Source organism: Microcaecilia unicolor, chromosome 3 (assembly GCF_901765095.1).
Source record: "Microcaecilia unicolor chromosome 3, aMicUni1.1, whole genome shotgun sequence".
NCBI classification, from domain to species: domain Eukaryota; kingdom Metazoa; phylum Chordata; class Amphibia; order Gymnophiona; family Siphonopidae; genus Microcaecilia; species Microcaecilia unicolor.
The window spans coordinates 280,937,774-280,963,091 of NC_044033.1; the positions used below are offsets into that span (position 1 = coordinate 280,937,774).

The window sequence follows — 25,318 nt, forward strand, 5'->3', positions numbered from 1 at the left end:
TGCCCAAAATGTGGGACCCCTGGTGCAACGGTGGGCCATATGTTTTGGCATATGCAGAAATTCTGGAAGCAGATTGTAACAACGGTGACCAACATGTGGGGACAAAAATGGCATTATGCAGTTAATTTGCTCTTTGGACAACCAAAATGGGGGACGAAACCTAAGCGAGGTTACACTGCTTTCGCATTGAGAGCAATACTTGTTGGTAAGCAAACAATATTATTAGAATGGATGTCATACCACTCCCCTACGTTACAACAATGGCGGACACGTATGATACACATGTTACGTATGGAACGTATAGCTACAAAAGACCTTGACTCAGAGATGGGCGTTAAATTCCAACAACGATGGAGTCCGTTCTGGAATACAATGACACCGGCAGCACGAAGTCATATATTGAACCCCTGACGGCAATGTTTTGGATACCAATAGGAAGGACACTGTAAGAGGAAGGGAGTACTGTGGAAATGGGGGAAGGGGGAGGGTGGAGTTTGAGGAGGGAAGATAGGATACCTATGATATGATACTACCTGCCAAGTTGATCACTAGAATATAAATGTACTAGATATAGGTACGGGGAGGGGGGGGAAGAAAAACAAAAAATACTCACATATTAGCATATGGAAATTGTGGAAAATGGTTGTACTTGGAGACAAATGTTAACTGTATTCTCACAGAATGTTTAATAATAAAATATGATTTAAACATAAAATAAATTCTCATTTCTTTAATTTGGATTTTCCTTAGTATTATAACTGTTACTCTGGAAATGAATTAATCTCTGATGTGCAAGGATTTGATTTCCATAGTAGTAATAACATTGCTGTGGGAATGGAGTAGTCATTTTTTTTTGATACGACACCCAATCTCTGAACATATCTCCACCTGGACCTTAGTGACTGGTAGGGCTTCACTGAGGGGTGGTGTCTGAGGGGGAGGAGGTGTGTGTCTGTGTATTGGGGGATGAATGTGTGTGTTGGGAGAGGCTGTGAATGAGTGGAGGGCGTACATTGAATGTGTGTGTATTTGTTTGTGTGAATAGCTATGTGTGTCTGAATGGTTGGAGATGTATCATGAGCACCTAAATGTATGCAGCATTTCCATGCTTAGATTATAGAATACTAGCATGAGCATGAGTGTTACAGATTCTCGTGAGCAGTATTCTGTAATCTTAGTGCAAATGTAAGGCGGGAGTTCACATGGGCAGGGCATGAGCATCTCCCACAATTATGGGTACATGTTGTAGAATAGTGTTATTTAAAAGTGCACTAGAGAATGACATGGGAACAAAGTTTGTCCCTATGGGTTCTGTCTCCGTCCCCACCCCATCCCCATGGGCTCTGTCCTCATCTGCAGAAGCATCAAACAATATTTTATATTTAAATCTTTTTATTAAAGTATAAAAATGAACAATATGCTGTGCAACTGTTGTTTATAAATCAAAAATAGAAAACAATAATAACAGCAACTATAATAACCCCACCACCCTCTACCCTTCCAACCCCAACAACAGCTGACTTCTACTACCCCAAGGAATCCTAATCCACCCTGTTGAAATCTGCAGGGCTACAGTGGGGGAGAAATATGTTATGATTTTTAATCTGTGGATGAGTAAGTCATCGACAGTCTCAGGATTCAGTCTAGTTCTCCTGTCTTCCACAGTCCTTCCTGCAATAGAAGATGTCTTCTCAGAAGATGTACTGGTAGAAGGAATGTACAGGATCCACCATGGAAATTTGCCAATTGTAGCCAGCAAATTTGCTTGTTTTTCCAAAAAAATCAAAATATCGTCTGCATCACTCAAACATAAATAACGGTCCAGTTCATTAACAGGCTTCAAAGTAGAGAATGACATGGGTACAAAGTTTGTCCCCATCTCATAGGCTCTGTTCCCTCAGGATCTGTCCCTTTCCCCGCCCTATTCCCATCCTGTCCCCATGTCATTCTCTAATGTACCTACTACTGCTTATCATTTCTAAAGCACTACTAGACGTACGCAGCACTGTACACTTGAACATGAAGAGACAGTCCCTGCTCAACAGAGCTTACAATCTAATTAGGACAAACAGGACAAACAAGAGATAAGGGAATATTAAAGTGAGGGTTCTGAACAAGTGAATAAGGGTTAGGAGTTAAAAGCAGCATCAAAAAGGTGGGCTTTTAGCTTAGATTTGAAGATGTCCAGAGATGGAGCTTGACGTACCGGCTCAGGAAGTGTATTTCAGGCATATGGTGCAGCAAGATAAAAGGAATGGAGTCTGGAGTTAGCAGTGGAGGAGAAGGGTGCAGATAAGAGAGATTTACCCAGTGAATGGAGTTCCCGGGGAGGAATGTAGGGAGAGAAGAGGTACTGAGGAGCTGCAGAGTGAATGCACTTATAGGTCAATAAGAGGAGTTTGAATTGTATGCGGAAACGGATATGGAGCCAGTGAAGTGACTTGAGATCAGGGCTAATATGAGCATAATGACACTGGTGAAATATTAGTAATTCAGCAGCATTTTGAACAGATTGAAGAGATGGCTAAGTGGGAGACCTGTGAGAAGCAAGTTGCAATAGTCCAAGCGAGAGGTGATAAGAGTGTGGATGAGGGTTCTGGTAGTGTGCTCAGAATAGAAAGGGCAAATTTTGCTGATATTATAGAGAAACAAACTACAGGTTTTAGCAGTCTGCTGAACATGTGCAGAGAAGGAGAGGGAGGAGTTGAAGATGACCCCAAGGTTACGAGCTGATGAGACAGGAAGGATGAGAGTGTTATCCACAGAAATAGAGAATGGGGTAAGAGGAGAGGTTGGTTTAGGGGGAAAGATGAGAAGCTCAGTCTTGGTCATGTTTAGTTTCAGATGGCGCTGAGACATCCAGGCAGCAATGTCAGACAGGCAGGCTGATACTTTGGCCTGGATTTTGGCTGAGATTTCTGGTGTGGAGAGGTAGATCTGGGAGTCATCAGTGTAAAGATGATACTGAAAACCATGGGATGAGATCAGAGTACCAAGGAAAGATGTTATTTCTATGGCAGGCACATTTATGCCTGCCATAGACATAACATAAGTAGTTATGCCTAAATGCTGACAATCTAGAATGGAATTTGGGCACCCAGATCTTGTTATAGAATTTACACTTAGCACCCAGCATTTTAGCACTTAACTTTTGGCGCACTTTATAGGATTGACCTCTATGTATGTGAATGGTAAGCATATGAGAGTGGTGTGTGTCTGTGGAGAGTCCCATACTTTCTCCCTTGTACTCTCTGCTCCTTTATTTTCTCTGTCCTCACACTCTGATCAAATGTTTTCCACTTGCTTTCTTCTGCTTCCACTCATTCCATTCCCCTCAGCTCCCACCTCTGTTACTGGCAGTTACACTCTCTTTTATCAGTGATGCATGTGGGAAAGAGGAACCCAAATTATAGCTACATCATGCAAGGTACCACGTTAGGAGTCACGGACCAAGAAAGTGATCTAGGCGTCGTCATTGATGATACGTTGAAACCTTCTGCTCAGTGTGCTGCTGTGGAAGAAAGCAAATAGAATGTTAGGTATTATTAGGAAAGGAATGGAAAGCAAAAATGAGGATGTTATAATGCTTTTGTATTGCTCCATTGTGCGACCACACCTCGAATATTTTGTTCAGTTCTGGTCGCCGCATCTCAAAAAAGATGTAGTGGAATTAGAAAAGGTGCAGAGAAGGGCGACGAAAATGATAAGGGGGATGGGATGACTTCCCTATGAGGAAAGGCTAAAGCGGCTAGGGCTCTTCAGCTTGGAGAAAAGGCGGCTGAGGGGAGATATGATAGAGGTCTGTAAAATAATGAGTGGAGTTGAACGGGTAAATGTGAAGCATCTGTTTACACTTTCCAAAAATACTAGGACTGGGGGGCGTGCGATGAAGCTACAATGTAGTAAATTTAAAATGAATCGAAGAAAATCTCTCTTCACTCAACGTGTAATTCAACTCTGGAATTCGTTGCCAGAGAATTTGGTAAAGGCGGTTAGCTTAGCAGAGTTTAAAAAAGGTTTGGATGGCTTCCTAAAGGAAAAGTCCATAGACCGTTATTAAATGGACTAGGGGAAAATCCACTGTTTCTGGGATAAGCAGTATAAAATGTTTTGTATTTTTGGGGGGATCTTGCCAGGAATTTGTGATCTGGATTGGCCACTGTTGGAAACAGGTATAGATTTGTAAGTTGGGATGGCTGCATATGGAAGCGGTGCTATTTATATGTGGAAGTTGCCAGGTTCCTGCTGCTCATTTTTTCCATGTGTATAGTTGTAAAATGACTCCTCCCACTGTGTGTGCTGGCAAATACACATGAACTCCTGCACTTCCTTATGCATATTATAAAAGCCTCAAATTTCAATATTGAAGACATGTCATGAAAATCTATATATACAAAAAATTTAAATTGCAATTTCTTAAAGCAAAACATGCACACTTCAGGGGGAACTTCTCAGAGTAATCATCCACTTCTTTTCTTTTCCGATGCTGCCAGTGTTTCACGGCTTTCAAACTGCTGTATCAGGGGATCAGTGCTTCCACTGCTCAAATCTCATTTTATTTCACTAATTTTCTCTTCTAAATCGTGAAGTAAAATGAGATTTGAGCAGCGTTAAGCATTGGTTCCCTGACACAGCGGCTTGAAATCCTTGAAACGCTATATGGGTGCTACATACTATATAATATTTTGTTATTTTCGGTGCATTAGTCTTTATCACCCAACTTGCACTCAGTATTTTTATATTATTATAATTTTCATAATATTAATTTTATATTTTGCAGACAATATTTTACACGCTCCCTAGTCTTTCAGAAGTAGTGGAAGAGGAATGGATTTCTCCTTGCAAATTTACCAGATTCTCAGACATCCCTTTAGGTTCAGCATTTCAGTTGTTTAATTCCAGAGCTGAACTTCGGGATCTAAAACCAAGTGACTGGTCTCAACAAGATATTGGTAATAATGTTGGTGAATTTGTTTTTTTAATATTTTAGTTTGTACTTTGTTAATTGAGGGGCCCAGCAGCGGTAAGCCCAACACGGGCTTACCGCTCGCTCTTCTGGGAATACCATCAGGCCAATGCAGCCGCCGAGCATGCGCCATTTCTGGGGCAAAAAGAAAATTGCCCAGTGATAGTAATCAGGCATCGCTGCATGCCGCCTGGTTACCACCGGGTTAGTTCGGGAGCCTTTACCACCACCTAAGTGGGTGGTGGTAAAGGCTCCCTGCCACATGGCTATGTGGTAAGAGTTATCTCAGCAGATTGCCACCTTTTTTGGGGTGGAGGTGGGGGGCTTTTACGAGCTGCGCAAAAAACAGCTGTGGCGTATGGTAAAAACTGCCCCCACTGCTAGCGCAGGGCCATTTTTCCCGCAGCTTGGTAAAAGGACTTCAGTTTACTTTGTTGGTCTGATTTGGTAGTATACAGGAATTAAAAAATTGGGGGAATCTCAGAATATGTTATCTTAAAAATATCAGTTTGACAGTATGAATTATATGCTTAATAAGTTTTTCCTATTCTGAGTTGTTGCTTGTATAGAGGAGAGTGACATTAGATTCAGGAGTGTATATGGAATCTAACCATGTAACTTCTCATACCCTTCTTTTGTTATATACAGGTATTTATTTTTTAATTCTCTGGCAACTGGCAACTTTCCTCCTTTTCATTTCTGGGCCTTTCCAGATCAGATAGCTCCATAACATACCAAAGTGCAATGAGTGTTCATTTTCAGGCTTTTTCCCCATTTGTACTTCCAGCCTGGACATTGCAATGAAGATCCACAATCAAGAGACACGAACCACCACTATGATAACAAGTGTGGTCTATGGCCAGCTTGCATGTGTTATCCTTCACAGTAGATAAGTCTTCCTCTTTCCGTAGATGCTATGAACGTTGCCTCTGCAACATGTCCATCTGTGGCTTGTCCATCTGGAAATCAAACGTGGGTATCCTGTGTTGCAGCATAGAGCACTAAAACTGTGTAATTGGACCAATCCTTTCCATGCTTTTCTTGCTGTGAAACCATTTGATTATATTATAACCTAAGGTTTTTGAATTTAGGTTTGAAACCTGATAGAACAGCCCTAAAGTGAAAAAAATTGGTGTTCATTGGATAAACATAGGATAGCACTACTTCCTCATTCCTCTCCTTTCTTGCCTTGGATTCACTACTCTGGCCTTGCGCCTTTGACATTTCATACGCTGCACAAATGTATGTGTTTCAGTAGGAAAAAATATTCAATAGCCTATCCTTAGCGTCCATACTAAACCAGAGACAGAGAAACAAAGTAGTTCTGTGTGATTCGCCCCTGTGCAACCTCAGAATGCTCTATATTTCTCTTTTTCCAGTGGATAGTAGTGGACAGACCTTGCAGCTCCTGAATGGTTTGGAGAGGCAGACAAGTTGGAGAATTGGTACCCAGTAGAGCAACCAGTCTTTAGAGACTGAAAGACTTTTGTCTTCAAGAATTCTAGATGAAAAATTCTCAAAGGAGTTAATGTATCTCCCTGCCCCCACCTCGTTCCTGCCTCTGTCACTGGTTCCCTCTCTCCTGCAATGGTAATGCAAACATAGTTTGCTTTTGTTGTTGTTTTTGCTTTGTTTTTTATACCTGAGAAGGAAGCTTGTCTGAAAATTCTGCATGGAAGAAGATTTCTGCTAGTCTAAGATTAAATGGTCAGATATGTGAGAATGTTTTGCCTCTATAATAGTTTGAGTGAACTAAGATTGATAGCACTTTAAGAATGTGTGTGCCTCTGAGGGAGCTCCAATCAACAGCTCTTTCAAAAGGGTTCCCTATTTGCTACTCTGAGGGAGTTCATCTCGGCACTGTGAGAATGATTTGCCTGTGTGCTAATCTCATGGGACTCATGTGTATAGCACTATAAGAATGTAGGTATTGTGAGCATGTTTTGCCTGGGTGCTATTCTCAAATAGCTCAATTTAACAACACTTTGAGCATGTTTGTCCAATGTGCTGCTCTGAAGTAGCTTATATCAACGACACTGTGAGGATATTTTGCCTGGTTCTACTCCGAGGGAGCGCAAATCAGTGGCACTGTGAGAATGTTTGTCCAGGTTGCACTGAGGCAGTATAGCTTCACAACATGATGAGAAATGTTTTGCTGGTGTGATACTCTGTCTTGTTTCGAATACTGTGAGCCCTTGGGTCCTGCTGGAGGCAGATGAACCACTGGCCTCCAAAGGAGGGTTTTTGCCAGGTTCTTGGGGCCTGGATTGGCCGCTGTCGGAGACAGAGTGCTGGGCTTGATGGACCTTTGGTCTTCTCCCAGCGTGGCAGTGCTTATACCTTATGACAGCCGGACAACCCCTAACTTCACCCGCGGCGACCACTGTTCACCGGGAGTTGAGCCCCCAGCTGCAGGCGGCCAACGGGACTTCAGGAACCACAGGGGTTGGCGGACTGGCCTGAAGAAAGAGGCAGGAGCAAGCAGAGATGATCAGGCAGTAGGGCTGGCAGCAAACACGGATAGTCAGGAACAAGCAGTAAAGTCCAGAACCAGAAATACAGACAACAGATCCACATGCACTGCAAATTCCCTGGAACAGAGTAGTAGCCAAAGCACAGAAGGACTGAAGGCAGGGCTTTAAATAGAGAAGCAATCAGAGCCAACCATACTCAGCTGTATCCAACATGGCTGCCCCCATAGGAGATCCTCCCAAGACCAAATATGGAGTTCCTTCCTGTTCTCGTTACTACAAGATGGCTGCCCCCTCCTCCTGAGCTAGCCAAGATGGCTGCTGGCTTTGCTCCCAAGTCGGATGACGGCTGCTGGACTAGGAAAACCGAAACATGGCTGATCCTCTGAGTTAACCAAGATGGCTGTGGTCTTGCTCCAAGCTAGATGACGGCTGCCGGACTTAGGAAACCGAACCAACCTTTCCTAAGCCTGATCCTCCTCTCTTTCTGAGGCGCCCATGTCGGGGGGAGCGCCGAACAGGTGAGGAATGTGACATACTCAGAGAGAGCTCAAATAAACAGTATTTTGAGATTGTTTGTCCTGTGTGCTGCTGAGACAGCTCAACTTAATGGCATGGTGTCAGTGTTTTCCCTGTGTGCAAGTCTGAAAGACCTCAGATTGACGTTGCTTGTTTGTCCTTTGTACTGCTGAGACAGCTCATCTTAACAGCATGGTGAAAATGTTTCCCCTGTCTGCTCTATGGCACTTGGAGCCCAGTTTGGGCTCAGGCCTACCCAGCAGTAGTGCACCCTTGCCAAGGCCAGATTTTTTTTAGTTTTGTTACATTTGTACCCCGCGCTTTCCCACCCATGGCAGGCTCAATGCGGCTTACATGGGGCAATGGAGGGTTAGGTGACTTGCCCAGAGTCACAAGGAGCTGCCTGTGCCTGAAGGGGGAATCGAACTCAGTTCCCCAGGACCAAAGTCCACCACCCTAACCACTAGGCCACTCCTCCACTCCAAGCTAGGCTTCTGCATCTGCCTTTCCCTCTGCAGCTGCTCCCGTTCAAAGGGTTGCTGGCAGCATGAAAGAATCGCTACCAGCTAACGTAGAAGCCTTGTCTCTGTGCCCGTTCAAAGGGTTGCCGGCAGCCAGATTGCAGTAAGAAAGGAAGTTTCTTACCTGTAATGTTAGTTGTCTGTGGACAGAAGCTCTTTAAGCCACACAATTGAAGTGATGCCACAGCTATATCTCTGACCCGGCCTTTCAAAGCTTAGAAAGTTCTTGAAGAACCTTCCATGCATGTTCTTTACTTCCCACCACTGTACAGACATTATAATATAGTAACAACTGTCCAACGCTCAGTTCGTAAATCAGCTATTGACAATTTAGGGTGGGCTTGTATGGCTAAAAAAGCTTCTGTCCACAGAGAACTAATGTTACAGGTAAGAAACTTCCCGTTCTCCATGGACAAAAGCCTCTTTTAGCCACACAATTAAGACTCCCAAGCTGATTAGCACAGTAGCAGTCTGTTCTGCAATAAATATTAAAATCTTAATATAGACGAAAGACTGGTACCTGGAGTGGAGGAGGAGGAGTTGTTGATTCAGCTTGCAGTAGATAGGACAGATTGTCCAAAAGCAGCATCCTTCACTGAAGCATCATCTATGCAGTAATGTCGAGTGAAGGTGTGTACAGATGACCAAGTCACTGCACCACAAATGTCCAGCAATGGAGTATGGCTGATGTGGGCCTGCGTAGCAGCCATTGCCCTTAATCGGTGAGCAGTGACAAGAGGAATAGGATCACTGGTCTAACAACCAGAAAGCTGATAACGATGTTGTATACATACTGTTATCCAAAGAGATAAAGTTCTCTTCAAAACCAGTTTCCCATGATAGTAGGAAATAAACAATTGAAAAGGCCTGTGCCTCGCGTCTGTACATTGTAAATAGATTATTAAAGCACTTCTATAGTCCAAAGTATGTAGTCATTGCTGACAGGCTGAGAGATGAGGAGGTAGATAAAAAAATTGACAATGTAATAGTTTTGTCATGAAATGCCTCGCACCTACGGTAATGGAATTCAAACATGCGTGGGATAAGCATAAAGGAATCCTGTGCCGAAGGAATGGATCCTCTGGCGGAAATCTCGGGCCCTTGCTGATTTCTTACACTTTAAGTTCATGCTGACCTCCTTCCAATCTGCTCTTTTACGTGCCAAACAGGATTATTATATCCAACTGACCAACTCTCTTGGCTCTAATCCTCGACTTCTCTTCACCACATTGAACTCTCTCCTCAAGGTGCCCCCTCCCCAACTCCACCTTCATTATCTCCTCAGACCCTTGCTGAATTCTTTCACAACAAGGTTCAAAAGATAAACCTTGCTTTCTCTACCTCACCAGCTCTCCCTCCACTAGTCCGTTCCCCTCTCTCTCCTTCCCCTCATTCCCTTTCCTCCTTTCCTGAAGTTACTATTGAGGAAACTACACTTCTCCTTTCTTCCTCAAAATGTACCACCTGTTCCTCTGATCCCATTCCCACCCACCTTCTTAATGCCATCTCTCCTACTCTTATTCCTTTTATCTGTCACATTCTCAACCTCTCACTTTCCACTGAGACTGTCCCTGCTGCCTTTAAACATGCTGTGGTCACACCTCTCCTTAAGAAGCCTTCACTTGACCCTACTTGTCCCTCTAATTACCGACCCATCTCCCTCCTTCCTTTTCTTTCCAAATTACTTGAGCGTGCTGTTCACCGCCGCTGCCTTGATTTTCTCTCCTCACATGCTATTCTTGACCCATTACAATCTGGTTTTCGCCCTCTCCACTCAACCGAAACTGCGCTTACTAAAGTCTCCAATGACCTATTACTGGCTAAATCCAGAGGTCAATATTCCATCCTCATTCTTCTTGATCTTTCCGCTGCTTTTGACACTGTCGATCACAGCATACTTCTCGATACCCTGTCCTCACTTGGATTCCAGGGCTCTGTCCTTTCCTGGTTCTCTTCCTACCTCTCCCTCCGCACCTTTAGTGTTCACTCTGGTGGATCCTCTTCTACTTCTATCCCTCTGCCTGTCGGCGTACCTCAGGGTTCTGTTCTTGGTCCCCTCCTCTTTTCTATCTACACTTCTTCCCTTGGTTCATTAATCTCATCCCATGGCTTTTCCTACCACCTCTATGCTGATGACTCCCAAATCTACCTTTCTACCCCTGATATCTCACCTTGCATCCAAACCAAAGTTTCAGCGTGCTTGTCTGACATTGCTGCCTGGATGTCTCAACGCCACCTGAAATTAAATATGACCAAAACCGAGCTTCTCATTTTCCCCCCCAAACCCACCTCCCCGCTCCCCCCGTTTTCTATTTCTGTTGATGGCTCTCTCATTCTCCCTGTCTCCTCAGCTCGAAACCTTGGGGTCATCTTTGAATCTTCTCTCTCCTTCTCTGCTCATATCCAGCAGACCGCCAAGACCTGTCGTTTCTTTCTTTACAACATCCGTAAAATCCGCCCCTTTCTTTCCGAGCACTCTACCAAAACCCTCATCCACACCCTTGTCACCTCTCGTTTAGACTACTGCAATCTGCTTCTTGCTGGCCTCCCACTTAGTCACCTCTCCACTCTCCAGTCGGTTCAAAACTCTGCTGCCCGTCTCATCTTCCGCCAGGGTCGCTTTACTCATACTACCCCTCTCCTCAAGACCCTTCACTGGCTCCCTATCCGTTTTCGCATCCTGTTCAAACTTCTTCTACTAACCTATAAATGTATTCACTCTGCTGCTCCCCAGTATCTCTCCACACTCGTCCTTCCCTACACCCCTTCCCGTGCACTCCGCTCCATGGATAAATCCTTCTTATCTGTTCCCTTCTCCACTACTGCCAACTCCAGACTTCGCGCCTTCTGTCTCGCTGCACCCTACGCCTGGAATAAACTTCCTGAGCCCCTACGTCTTGCCCCATCCTTGGCCACCTTTAAATCTAGACTGAAAACCCACCTCTTTAACATTGCTTTTGACTCGTAACCACTCGCCTCCACCTACCCTCCTCTCTTCCTTCCCGTTCACATTAATTGATTTGATTTGCTTACTTTATTTATTTTTTGTCTATTAGATTGTAAGCTCTTTGAGCAGGGACTGTCTTTCTTCTATGTTTGTACAGCGCTGCGTATGCCTTGTAGCGCTATAGAAATGCTAAATAGTAGTAGTAGTAGTAATCGGGAGGCGGGGCTGGTGGTTGGGAGGCGGGGATAGGGCTTGGCAGACTTATACGGTCTGTACCAGAGCCGGTGGTGGGAAGCGGGACTGGTGGTTGGGAGGCGGGGATAGTGCTGGACAGACTTGTGGTGGGGAGGTGAGGATAGTGCTGGGCAGACTTATACGGTCTGTACCAGAGCCGGTGATTGGGAGGTGGGGCTGGTGGTTGGGAGGCGGGGATAGTGCGGGGCAGACTTATACGGTCTGTGCCCTGAAGAGCACAGGTACAAATCAAAGTAGGGTATACACAAAAAGCAGCAAATATGAGTTATCTTGTTGGGCAGACGATGGACCGTGCAGGTCTTTTTCTGCCGTTATCTACTATGTTACTATGTTACCTGGCGTTAACCCTGCAGACACCTGGAGGGTCTGCTCTCAGCACTGCTCAGGTCCGCATGCACCTGCCGCTTGTGCTCTATACTAGCCCCCTCCATTCCACTGTCTGCGTCCCATTTTCCTCTGGGTGAGTTTCCCATTATGAAGTTATTCCCCGGTGATTCCCACAGTTCCTAGGTAGCACCCAAAGACCTAACACACAAAGCACCAGAATTCTTAGTCATTTCAGGACAACAGAGCCAATAAACTAACAAGGTTTATTGTCACAGAATTAGAACAGTAGACCATATAAAACAGATGGAAAAGTAACAGCTAAATGAATAAGGATCAATATTAAAACTGTCCTGGCCTGCCCTATTCACATCCATCAGAAAAAAAAAAACATTTGAAGTATAGCACTTTAAATAAAACAATAATGTCCAGTGGCACGTGAACAAGACATTTGTCTAAGATAAGCTACTCTGGATCAAACAACTTGATGAATGTAATTGCTGTGCCTGCAAAGCTGCAGTTGGTTACAGTTTCTGGGATATATTTAGCCACAGTCACATGCCTTTAATATAGAAATAAAGACCAGTTTCTCTTCCGGGGCATAATATTTTCAGATGCAGTCTTAACTGTAATTTGATGAGGACTGGCTATTAATAGAATAGAGTAAGAAATCTACAGTAATATAATTCAGTTTTTTTGCAGAATATATATGTATACAGATATATAAGCAATAGTCCATCTGGTTTTTGGATTTTGTTTTCCCAAGTTTGGGTAAAATCTGATGCAAAGAAATTCAGTGTTTCAAGACATATATTAAAAAAAAGAATTGGTAAAATAAAATAAAAAAACTGTCACTACCTGGGTAGCGCCTGGGAAGCTTCAGAAAATTAACTGCTCACAAGCCTTGAACCAGGACAGAGTAGTGGATGCTTGGAATGCTCTCCCGCGGGAGGTGGTGGAAATGAAAACGGTAACGGAATTCAAACATGCGTGGGATAAGCATAAAGGAATCCTGTGCAGAACGAATGGATCCTCAGGAGTTTAGTCAAGATTGGGAGGCGGGGCTGGTGGTTGGGAGGCGGGGATAGTGCTGGGCAGACTTATACGGTCTGTGCCAGAGCCGGTGGTGGGAAGCGGGACTGGTGGTTGGGAGGCAGGGATAGTGCTGGGCAGACTTATACGGTCTGTGCCAGAGCCGGTGGTGGGAGGCGGGGCTGGTGGTTGGGATGCGGGGATAGTGCTGGGCAGACTTATACGGTCTGTACCAGAGCCGGTGGTTGGGAGGCGGGGCTGGTGGTTGGGAGGCGGGGATAGTGCTGGGCAGACTTATACGGTCTGTGCCCTGAAGAACACAGGTACAAATCAAAGTAGGGTATACACAAAATTAGCACATATGAGTTATCTTGTTGGGCAGACTGGATGAACCGTGCAGGTCTTTTTCTGCCGTCATGTACTATGTTACTATGAGATGTTTACCTCTATGCTCCCATACTGAGACTGAGGATTAACTCACAGCTGAGGCCGGAAAAAACTGTCGCTTCTGTAACAGCTTTACTTAAAAAAAGGCAGTCGCCATCTGCTGACCAAACAAGAAAAATGCAGTAGAGAACAAATATGTCCTACATTCACATAAGTTACAGACATAAATTCCCTGTTCGTCACAAGTTTGGTTAAGATGAAATGGCGATGCCATCTTCAGTAAAACGATACCATCTTCAGTAAAAATCTAGGGTGAGTTCTGAGAATGACTTTTATCAGAGATGATTTGATTATATGGAGGGTAGTGTACCAGTGCATGAATCTCTCTGATTCTTCTAGCTGAAGTTATCGTAACCAGGAAGACTGTTTTCAATGCTACATATTTTAGATGTGCTGAACACGTAGGTTCAAATGGATTTTGAGTCAACATATTGAGAACAACATTGAGATCCCACTCTATTGCAGGCAGTTGGATAGGAGGTCTGAGATGTAGTAATCCTCTGAGAAAACATTTTAAAACAGGGTGTCATGATAAGTCACATTGTCAAACGAGTCATAAAAAGCTGCCAAAGCAGCTGAATTACCGTACCTTTAACAGAAGCATAAGACAAACCTGAATTAGACAAATGTAGTAAATAGTCTAAAACTGAAGACGTGTCTGATGAAATAGGATTTACACTATACAATGAATGTCACTGAGTAAAACGATACCATTTTGAGGCATACGACCATCTGGTAGAGTCTTTTCTTGCAGCCAGTATGACCTCTAGCACTTGAGGAGAAAAAAATATCAGATTTTAAGGGATTGGCTGGAGGAGCCTTGCCGCCAGATTGAGAGATGCCAAATTTGGATGCACTAATCTTCCCTGATTTTGTGTCCGAAGGTATGGTATCTGTAGGAGAAATGTTGACGGTGTAAGAGCTAGGGTGGATAATACTGGGAATCACGGCTGTATTGGTCAGTATGGTGTGATAAGAATAATATATACCTTTTCTTGAATTGCCCTTTGAATTGTCTTGGCAGTGAGCGGTATTGGAGGGAATGCATACGGAAGAGCTTTGGACTATGGGATATGAAAAGTATCCTCTGCGAGCCTGGTCTGACTTTGCAACCTGGAGCAGTATTTCTGATATTTGTTGCTTTGTGGGGACTCGAAGAGGCCTTTGTCCTGCACACTCCATTTTGCAAAGAGTAGGTGTGTAATTATGGGCTTGAGAGAACACTCGTGAGGCTGTAGTTGTCTGCTGAGAGAATCCGCCAGTTTATTGAGCTTGCCCAGTTTATATACCACTGTGATAGCTGAATTTAGGACAAGAACTTGTATCCGTTTCCTGACTGCTTCTTTGCAGAGGGGAAGTGACTCCATACCTCCTTGGTTGTTGACATTAAACATGGCCACCTGATTGTCCGTCCGTACCTGAATCGAATGGTTTCGGTGATAACCCTGAAAAACAGAGAGTGCTAGGCGAATCTCTCTGAGTTCAAGCAGATTTATACTGAAACTGCGCTCCACTTGCGACCACAGTCCCTGTGTCAACAAAGTGGAGAGATGAGCTGCCCAGCCCTGTTTGAATGCATCTGTCGTTAGCACTATTGATGGTTGAGGTGGGTGAAATGGTGCTCCCACTAGGATGTTGGTCAGAAAGGAGATGTGGAATAGGAATAAGTGCTGCCAGAGGGTGGAGGGATTGAACCCACAGGTTTTTTTTTTAATTCTTTATTTATAGATTTCAAAATATACATTCACATAAAATAAATGTTGGAAAATAAGGAAATACAACAAAATAAAACTTCTTTGGTGTTACGTCTGTGCTTTCCTCGCCCTCTGGTGGCCAGAACGGGTGGCTGCTATGGACCATCACCCGTTCCAGATTTTAGCTTAGTCCGGTCCGGATCTTCCAGGCTGCCAGGTTTGCTTGTGTTGTTTGAGCCTGCACAGCACCCATAGCTGCCTGGTGATTGCAGCAGGTGAGTCTCAACTGCTTCTGGGCTTATTAGCCATCTTGGAACACTTCTGCTTGCCTTTGCATCGTCTAAGGCCCTGGTATGTTGGTGCTTGTTGCACTTCAGCCTAGTTTGATTCCTGTTCTAGTTCCTTGCCTGATTCTGTTTAGTTTATGTGTCGCTTAGCTTGTACTGTCCTAGTCTTGACTCTTGTTTGTATTTACTGTGTCTGGCTCTAGGTTCTCTGTGTTTCTTGTTTAGTGGCTGCCTGGCAGCTTTCAATCTGTCTTTTGTTTTTCAGTGTTGTGCTCCCTGTTTTAGTGGCTGTTTACAGCTTTCAGTCTGTCCTTTATTTTACCCTTTCCTTGCCCTGCTGTCCCTGTATGTTCCTTTCCCCTCTGACCCTCAGTCCCTGTTCAGTGTAGTTGGGATCCTGTTCCTGCCCTGTCCTACAAGTCCTGCCGGCCACCTGAAGCCAAGGGCTCAACCCTTGGTGAAAAGTGACCAGATGCAGGTGAAGCCTAACTGTTCATTAAGCTCTGCCTTGTCTCCGGTGTGGGGGTGGTTTTGCCTGCCACTGCCGCTCCTCGGCAGTGGCCCAAGGGCTCACAAACCAGTTTCCAGCTTTGAAAACGTGACATTTGCCCCTACAGAATTCTTTTGCTCCATTACAGCACTGTGATGTTCCTCAAAATAGAACTGAGGTGGAAGAACAAGCAATGGAGGTGAAACTAAACGATAAGAAGGTACCCAAAGACAAAAAACAACCCCAAATCACAAATGTTGAAACACATACCAGAAAATGTTGATGGAAAGCGATGACCACAAATGCTCGCAGTCTATAAGCAATAAAATTCATGACCTTCAAGCCCTGATGTTGGAGGCAGACTTAGACATTGTTGCAATCACGGAGACGTGGCTAAATGGTTCCCATGAATGGGATGCAAACATACCGGGCTATAATCTATTTAGGAAGGATAGAGAGGGTTGAAAAGGTGGAGGAGTAGCTCTGTATGTGAGAAATGACATTGAGGCAACTGAAATGTCAGGGACCTGGGGAAAGGAAGAAGCGATATAGATCACCTTAAAAAGAGATGATAAAACCTCTATACAAGTGGGTGTAGTCTACAGACCTCTGACACAATTGGAGGATCTAGATAAAGATCTGGTCACAGATATCCATAAGTTGGGAAAGAAGAGAGTGGTGCTGTTGCTGGGAGATTTCAATCTGCAGGATGTAGATTGGAAAGTTCCGTCTGCGGAATCGGAAAGAAGTAGAGAGATCGTGGATGCTTTTCAAAGTGCTCTGCTCAGACAAATGGTGACGGAACCCACGAGGGAGGGAGCGACGCTGGATCTGGTGCTCACAAATGGGGATAGTGTGTCAAATGTCCGAGTGGGTGCCCACCTGGGCGGCAGTGACCATCAAACGGTTTGGTTTGATATGACGGCTGAAGTGGAGGGCAGCCACTCAAAAATCAACATCTTGGATTTCAAACATGCTGACTTTAGTAAAATGGGGGAATACCTGAGGAAGGAGCTGATGGGAGGATGAACGAGAAGTGGAAGGACAGTGGTCCGAGCTGAAAGAAGCTATAAATAGGGCCACAAACCTTTATGTAAAGAGAGTAAATAAAAGCAAGAGAAAAAGGAAACCGATATGGTTCTCCAAACAAGTGGCTGAGAAAATAAAGGCTAAAGAGTTGGCGTTCCTGAAATACAGAAAGAATCAAGAAGAGGAACATAGGGAGGAATACCGGATGAAACTGAAAGAAGCCAAGAGAGAGATACGTCTGGCGAAAGCAGAAGAACAAATGGCTATTTTTTATTTTTGTTACATTTGTATCCCGCGCTTTCCCACTCATGGCAGGCTCAATGCGGCTAGAAATGTAAGGAGGGGTGACAAAAATTTCTCCAGGTATATTAGTGAAAGGAGGAAGACTAAAAAGAGAATTGTGAGACTGAAAGATGCTGAGAACCACTATATAGATAATGATGAAGAAAAAGCAAATTTGCTAAATAGATACTTTTGTTCTGTTTTCACAGAAGAAAATCCTGGGGCAGGACCACAATTGACTGGCAAAAGTACATGTGAGAATGGAGTGGATAGAGAGTGTGTATGAACAACTTAAAAATCTAAAAGTGGACAAAGCAGTGGGACCGGATGGGATCCACCCCAGGATATTGACGGAGCTCAGAGAGGTTCTGGTGGGTCCTCTTAAAGATTTGTTTAATAAATCCTTGGAGACGGGAGAGGTTCCGTGGGATTGGAGAACAGCGGAGGTGGTCCCTCTTCACAAAAGTGGTGATAGGGAAGAAGCTGGAAACTACAGGCCGGTAAGCCTCACTTCAATTATTGGAAAAGTAATGGAAGCCATGCTGAAGGAAAGGATAGTGAATTTCCTGGAAGCAAGTAAGTTGCAAGATCCGAGACAACATGGTTTTACCAAAGGGAAATTGTACCAAACGAATCTCATTGAATTCTTTGACTGGGTAACCGGAGAATTAAATCAAGGACGTGCTATGGACGTAATCTACTTAGATTTCAGCAAAGCTTTTGACACGGTTCCCCACAGGAGGCTCTTAAATAAACTGGATGGGCTGAAGATAGGACCCGAAGTGGTGAACTGGATTAGGAACTGGTTGACGGGCAGATGCCAGAGGGTGGTGGTGAATGGCGTTTGCTCAGAGGAGGGAAAGGTGAGTAGTGGAGTGCCTCAGGGATCGGTGCTGGGGCCGATTCTATTCAATATATTTGTGAGTGACATTGCCGAAGGCTTACAAGGTAAAGTTTGCCTTTTGCAATGTCACCAAGATTTGCAACAGAGTGGATACCCCGGAGGGAGTGGAAAACATAAAAAAAGATCTGCGGAAGCTAGAAGAATGGTCTAAGGTTTGGCAATTAAAATTCAATGCGAAGAAATGCAAAGTGATGCACTTAGGGAGTAGAAATCCACAGGAGACGTATGTGTTAGGCGGTGAGAGTCTGATAGGTACGGACGGGGAGAGGGATCTTGGGGTGATAGTATCTGAAGACCTAAAGGCAACAAAACAGTGTGACAAGGCGGTGGCCGTAGCAAGAAGGTTGCTAGGCTGTATAGAGAGAGGTGTGACCAGCAGAAGAAAAGAGGTTTTAATACCCCTGTATAAGACGTTGGTGAGGCCCCACCTGGAGTATTGTGTTCAGTTTTGGAGGCCGTATCTTCCAAAGGATGTTTAAAAAATGGAAGCAGTGCAAAGAAAAGCTACGAGAATGGTATGGGATTTGCGTTGCAAGACGTATGAGGAGAGACTTGATGACCTGAACATGTATACTGTGGAGGAAAGGAGAAACAGGGGTGATATGATACAGACGTTCAGATATTTGAATGGTATTAATCCGCAAACGAACCATTTCCGGAGAGGGGAAGGCGGTAGAACGAGAGGACATGAAATGAGATTGAAGGGGGGCAGACTCAAGAAAAATGTCAGGAAGTATTTTTTCACGGAGAGAGTGGTTGATGCTTGGAATGCCCTCCCGCGGGAGGTGGTGGAGAGGAAAATGGTAACGGAATTCAAACATGCATGGGATAAACATAAAGGAATCCTGCTTAGAAGGAAGGGATCCCCAGAAGCTTGGCTGGTGGTTGGGAGGTGCGGACAGTGCTGGGCAGACTTATACGGTCTGTGCCAGAGCCGGTGGTGGGAGGCGGAGCTGGTGGTTGGGAGGCGGGGATAGTGCTGGGCAAACTTATACAGTCTGTGCCAGAGCCGGTGGTGGGAGGCGGGGGGGCGGGTGGTTGGGGGGGCGAGGATAGTGCTGGGCAGTGATAGTGCGGGGCTGGTGGTTGGGAGGCGGGGATAGTGCTGGGCAGACTTATACAATCTGTGCCAGAGCCGTTGATGGGAGGTGGGGCAGGTGGTTGGGAGGCGGGGATAGTGCTGGGCAGACTTCTACGGTCTGTGCCCTGAAAAAGACAGGTACAAATCAAGGTAAGGTATACACAAAAAATGGCACATGTGAGTTTATTTTGTTGGGCAGAGTGGATGGACCGTGCAGGTCTTTTTCTGCTGTCATCTACTATGTTACTATGTTTAAATAATAAAGGATTGCATGGAAATAGCATTGTTACTTAGTCCACATAAATGATCAAGACACAAAGCAATTAAATGAGGAAAATTTAAGAGAAAAACTTTAAATAAGATACAATGGGAGGGTAATGCCCAGGTTCCTGCCAGCGGTTTTAGCTCCCTTCTGGTGCTTTCAAGGTTGCTTCACCTCCGCTTTCTTTAGCAATAATAAATTGCCTCAATTTATCTGGGTCAAAAAATACATAATGAGCCATGTTTAAGGAAATAAGACATCTACATGCAAATTTCAGTTTGAAAGTACCACCTAATGCGAGAATCCGAGGCCTTAGTCCCAGAAATTCTCTCCTCCTTCTCTGAGTAGATTTACTGATATCAGGAAACACTTGTATCATTGATCTGAAAAATTGAACAGAAGTAAATCTGAAGTATAGTCTGAATACATTATTTCTGTCGGTTTCGAAGGCAAAAGACACAAGGAGAGTCGTGCGTTCTGTAATAGCTTCTAAGGATGTTTCGAGAAATTGTGTTAAATTCAATTCTGGAGGCCCCACTGAAGATGTTTTAACTCCCGTAATATAGTAAGCTTTTGCAATTGGAGGCAAAGCTTCTTTTGGGATTCCCAATATGTCGGAAAAATATTTATTTAGCATTTCCTTCGGAGATATCAAAGGAGTCTTAGGAAAATTTAAAAATCTTAGGTTATTACGCCTAAGTTGATTATCAAAGTATTCGATTTTCCTTTGTGCATTGTCTCTTTCAGTCACTATATTACCAACAATAGTTTGCAATTTCTTAATCTCAAGTAAATTTGACTCACTCTTATCCTCCTGCATTTTGACTCTCGATTCCATAGTCTGCTGATCTTTTACTTCAGTATTAAATTAAGTCGAAATTTGAAGCAGAGACGAATTCAAAACCTGGATTGCATCCCAAAGGGCGTCAAGGGTAACGACTGCCGGTCTTGGTCTCACGCCGATTCCCACAGGTGGAGCCGCCAGGATGGGGGAAGGCGAGGAATTGACACCTCCCGCCCTCCCTTCTGATGTGAAACCATCTGGCGTCGAGTAACCAACAGGGCCGCCACTAGTCTCAGAAGACACCGACTGAGGTTCTCCCATCGGTCCCGATTCTCCGCCTGGTCTCGGCGGGACTGTCTGATAGGGTGGGCTCAACGACACCACCTCCGCGCTAAGATCGCCCGGATGTTCTGGGAATCCAACCAAGGTAGGGATCTGGACTCCTAGCGTCTGAAGACCGAAAACTTCCAAAGTGGGCTGACGGAGCGTTAAAGAATCACCAGGGCTAGGGGCGGCTTTAGCCCCGGTTTTCCCCTTTCCTATCCCCATATCAAGGGTGAAAAAAAGGAAAAACGCTCCGAAAGGCGGCTTGAGTTTCGGGAGCATTCAGGCAGCACTCTCCCCACAACACAACAACACACTATTGTAGATTTATTCCCCACTTTGCCTCTTTGGCCACCCAAATCTGAGGTCTAGCATTGCCCGAAATCCTTCTGCTTTCTTGTTGATAAGTATCTGGAATAAAATCCCCTGTTTCGTTGATGTGGAGGGACACTCTCTATTGCCTAGGTCATAAGAAGTCTGTTGATTTCCTCTAGAAGAGGAAATTGAAGATTTGATATATAATGGGGATGTGGTGGTCTGTTTGGTGGAAGTTTGAGGAAATGTAAGGTGTAGCCTGGGTGCACTATCTTTAGAACCCAAGTGTCTGTTGTAATCTGAGACCAGGTGCTGTAAAAGTGTTGAATCCATCCTCCCACCAGTATTAGATGGGTTGAATGTGTGTCAAAAATTGGGCAGCTTCTTTGTTGCCTGTGACATGGGTTGTTTCTGTGCTTTTCTATCTCTCTGATACCTGCTGGCATATTGTTGCTTCTGTTTGCAAGGCTTTTGAGTGTAGGTGTTGCACTGATTATATATAGACCGTTGAAATTGATAACGATTTGTCAGCAGGTCCCCCTTCCGCTCTTTGGCCTAGGTTGACCCTGCTTAGCAGACATGCTTCACTGCTGATCTTTCTCCCTTGCAGCACCAGTTGATTTCAATTCCTCATGCTTCTACCACCGCCTCCTCAAAGGACTGCTTCTTTTAGTTTACCGGTCAACAATGACCACCAATAAACAGACCAAAACTCCAGCAGTCTTATAATAAAGGGATTCACTTTTATTCACAGCCGTTCAATTGTAGTGAATTCAGCAACACAGTATAATGATCTCAATTTGCAGTCTGACAAGTTCATGTTCCCAATGCCAGACAGACATTTCCTGTTAATTCGCTGAGTATTGTTCAATGACCTTTACCCCTCTCTCTTTTACTCTCAGTTAGTGGCTAGGTATCAAGTTCCACAGCAGCTCCTTGCAACACACAATATTTAACTTCTCATACCCTTAGCCTTCTTAAGCACTTGCTGCCACAGGTTTCTTCCCAGCTGTATCAATCCTGTCCTCCCCTTTCCAGACAGTTGAGGCAATACCTTAGCCAGGAAGCTCTTCACCTTAGCACCAGCAGTCTGTGCACATGCCGCCACCTCCATTCTCTCCTCTTAATTCTCCTCCTTTTTATCCCATTCCATCTCTTCTACCTCCTCCCAGGGCTCCCTCAGCTGCTCTTCATCACCCTGATCAGAGACCATCTCCCAATCCTGCTACTCCCCCTCCAATTCCTGTGAATCTTGTGTTGGGTCAGGTGCATTGTGGGAATCGTGGTTTTTAGGCTCATCCCTTACTCTAATTGGTCTCTTGACCACCAGAGGGCGCATTCCCCGTCTATAAGGGATCTGTACATGTCTTATACTCCCTCCCCGGGGCTGCTCTCGCTTTCCCTGAGACTGTCTTCTCAGTAACCCCTTACACACCCCCGTGCTAAAGTGATTGCTAGTGTCTTCCTCTGTCTCACTAACAATCCGGGACAGGATATCCGCATTCCCCAGCAATCTCCCTGCTCTGTGTTCCACCTGAAAACGGTAGGGCTAGGTACCATCTTGTGAGATGGGCATTATTATTCTTCATGTGGCCCAACCATTTGAGGGGAGCATGATCAGTTAACCAGAGTGAAAGACCGTCCATCCAGATAAAAATGGCACATCTGGATGACCCACTTAATGGCCAGAAACTCCCGTTCGATCGTGGAATAATGCCTTTCATGGGGTAGCAGTTTCTTACTCAGGTACATAAGGGGGTGTTCCTGTCCCTCATGTACCTGAGATAACTCTGCCCCCAAGCCCACCCCTGAGGCGTCTGTCTACAACACAAACGGTTTAGCAAAATCTACAGCCCTCAACAGTGGTTCCTGGCATAAAGATAGACTCAACTTATCAAAAGCCACTTTACCCTCTGCATACCATCGAATGGTATTCAGGGCAGTGTTTTTCATCCGGTCCGTCAAAGGGGTGGCCAAAGAGGCAAAGTGGGGAATAAATCTACAATAGTATCTAACAATTCCCAAGAATCGTCTCAACCCTTTCTTATTGACGGGACACACGAACTCCCGGATAACTTCAACCTTATCTAAAAGAGGGGTTATCTGACCGTTACCTACCATGTACCCTAGGTATTTCACTTTTTGCTGACCAAAATAACATTTCTGGGGATTCAATTCAATCCGGCCTGCCTAAAGGCCTGAAGTACCGCATGCACCCTCTGTATATGGGTGGGCCAATCCTCTCTATGAATCACCACATCATCCAGCTGCTGTGTATTCTTGATGTGGGCGCAGGACCTAGCAGTTCCCAACAGGTCCAGCAGCTCATCAATCCGCGGCATGGGATAAGCATCAGAGATTGATAGAGCATTGACCTGACGAAAGTCAATGCAGAAACGCCAGGTCCCATCCACCTTAGGAACTAACACCACCAGACTCGACCAAGGGCTAAACAACTCCTCAATAACCCCGAATTCTAGCATCTCCTTAATCTGCCGAATAACCTCCTGACGCTTGGGAGGCAAGAGCCGGTACGGTCTTTGTTTCACCACCTTACCGGGCTCTGACAGTATATCATGCCTAACTAGGTGAGTTTTCCCTGGGCATGGGGTCAATACATCCCAAAAGCTAGCCAAAAGGTCCTGCATCTCCTCTTTCTGCTGATCGCCCAGAGAATCTGCGATCTGAGGCTTCCTGGTCTGGAATATCTCTGTGATCTACGGACCCAAATCCTCCTCCAGCTCCTTGACTTCCTGTCCCCACAAACACCTTCTTTCTAACCATGGCTTCAGGACATTAACATGATGCGTCTGCACCTTTCCCCGCTCCCCTCGCACTGCATAGGTCACGGGTCCCAGCTTCCTTTCTATCGTAGCTGGCCCTCTCCAGCGACTAGTGAACTTATGAGGCGAGTCTGGCACCAATATCAGCACTCTATCCCCTACTAAGAAATCTCTTCTTGTACTTCTCTTATCCTAATAGACCTGTGCATTTTGCTTTCTTTCCATTTGCTGTTGGGCGCACTCCCTTAACATATATAAACGCCTTCTTAAATCCTGCAGGTACTCCGGAAACCCTGTATCCTGCTCCTCCGGTGATACCCACTGCTCCCTTAGTATATCCAGCACCCTCCGGGGTGCTCGCCCATACATTAACTCAAATGGGGACACACCCAAGGAGGCCTGCATACTTTCCCGATAAACATACAGGGCAAAGGGAAGTAAGTCCCACTCCTCAAGGTGAGCCCCCAAACCATGCTTTAACATCATTTTCAGAGTCTTGTTAAAGCGCTCAACAAGACCATTGGTCTGTGGATTTATTATTTGTTACATTTGTATCCCACATTTTCCCATCTATTTGCAGGCTCAATGTGGCTTACATAGTATTTTACAGGCAATCGCCAATATCGGTATGAACAAATACAGAGTGATGTTGTAGTAGAAGACGGTTCATGTGTTACAGACACATTAGGGAATCATAAGGAGGAAGAGTTAAGTTATGTTCAGTACGAGCTTTGGTTTCATTGTGGTGCAGGGTTAAGGCATGGCTTTCTGAACAGGTAAGTTTTCAGTAATTTCCGGAATTTTAGGTGGTTGTTTGTTGTTTTCACTGTGCTTGGTAGTGCATTCCATAGTTGTGTGCTTATATAGGAAAAGCTGGATGAGTAGGTTGATTTGTATTTGACTCCTTTGCAGCTTGGATGGTGGAGATTTAGGTATGTTCGTGTTGATCTTGATGCGTTTCTGGTTGATAGGTCAGTGAGATCTGTCATGTATCCCGGGGCATCTCCGTAGATGATTTTATGAACCATGATGCAGACTTTGAATGTAATGCGTTCTTTGGCAGTTATTCTTCTTAGGGGTGTGGTGCTTTCGAATCTCGTTTTTCCATATATAAGCCTGGCTGCTGTGTTTTGCGAAATTTGGAGTTTCTTTAGGATTTGTTCTTTGCATCCCGCGTAGATTCCATTGCAGTAGTCCAGATGACTTATTACCATGGTTTGTACCAGGTTGCGAAATATTTCCCTCGGGGAAAAAAGGTTTTACTCGTTTGAGCTTCCACATTAAGTGGGACATTTTCTTTGTTGTGGCTTTCACTTGGCTCTCCAGTGTGAGATTGTGGTCAATTGTAACTTAGAGAATTTTTAGGCGGTCTGAGATAGAATGGAAAAAGGATCCAAATAAGAAAATAAGAAGCAACATAAGCACTTGCAAGTCAGATGCAAAGCATTAATAAAGAAGGCTAAAAGAGAATATGAACAGAAACTCACCACAGAGTCTAAAAATCAAAGTAACAACTTTTTCAGGTACATCAGAAGCAGCAAGCCAGTGAGGAAATCTGTGGGACTGTTAGATCAAAAAGGAGCAAAAGGGGAGTTCAGGGA

The 25,318-nt window shown here is 44.7% G+C and overlaps 1 protein-coding gene across 1 annotated transcript in view; it reads left to right on the top strand.

The window, feature by feature from the left end:
- Positions 1–25,318, top strand: part of TARBP1 (TAR (HIV-1) RNA binding protein 1) — a 919,966-nt gene that overhangs the window by 735,402 nt on the left and 159,246 nt on the right. Inside the window, exon 26 of the mRNA XM_030198123.1 lies at positions 4,781–4,952. Within this exon, the coding sequence (XP_030053983.1) occupies positions 4,781–4,952 (172 nt within the window). The remainder of the gene's footprint in view (positions 1–4,780; positions 4,953–25,318) is intronic.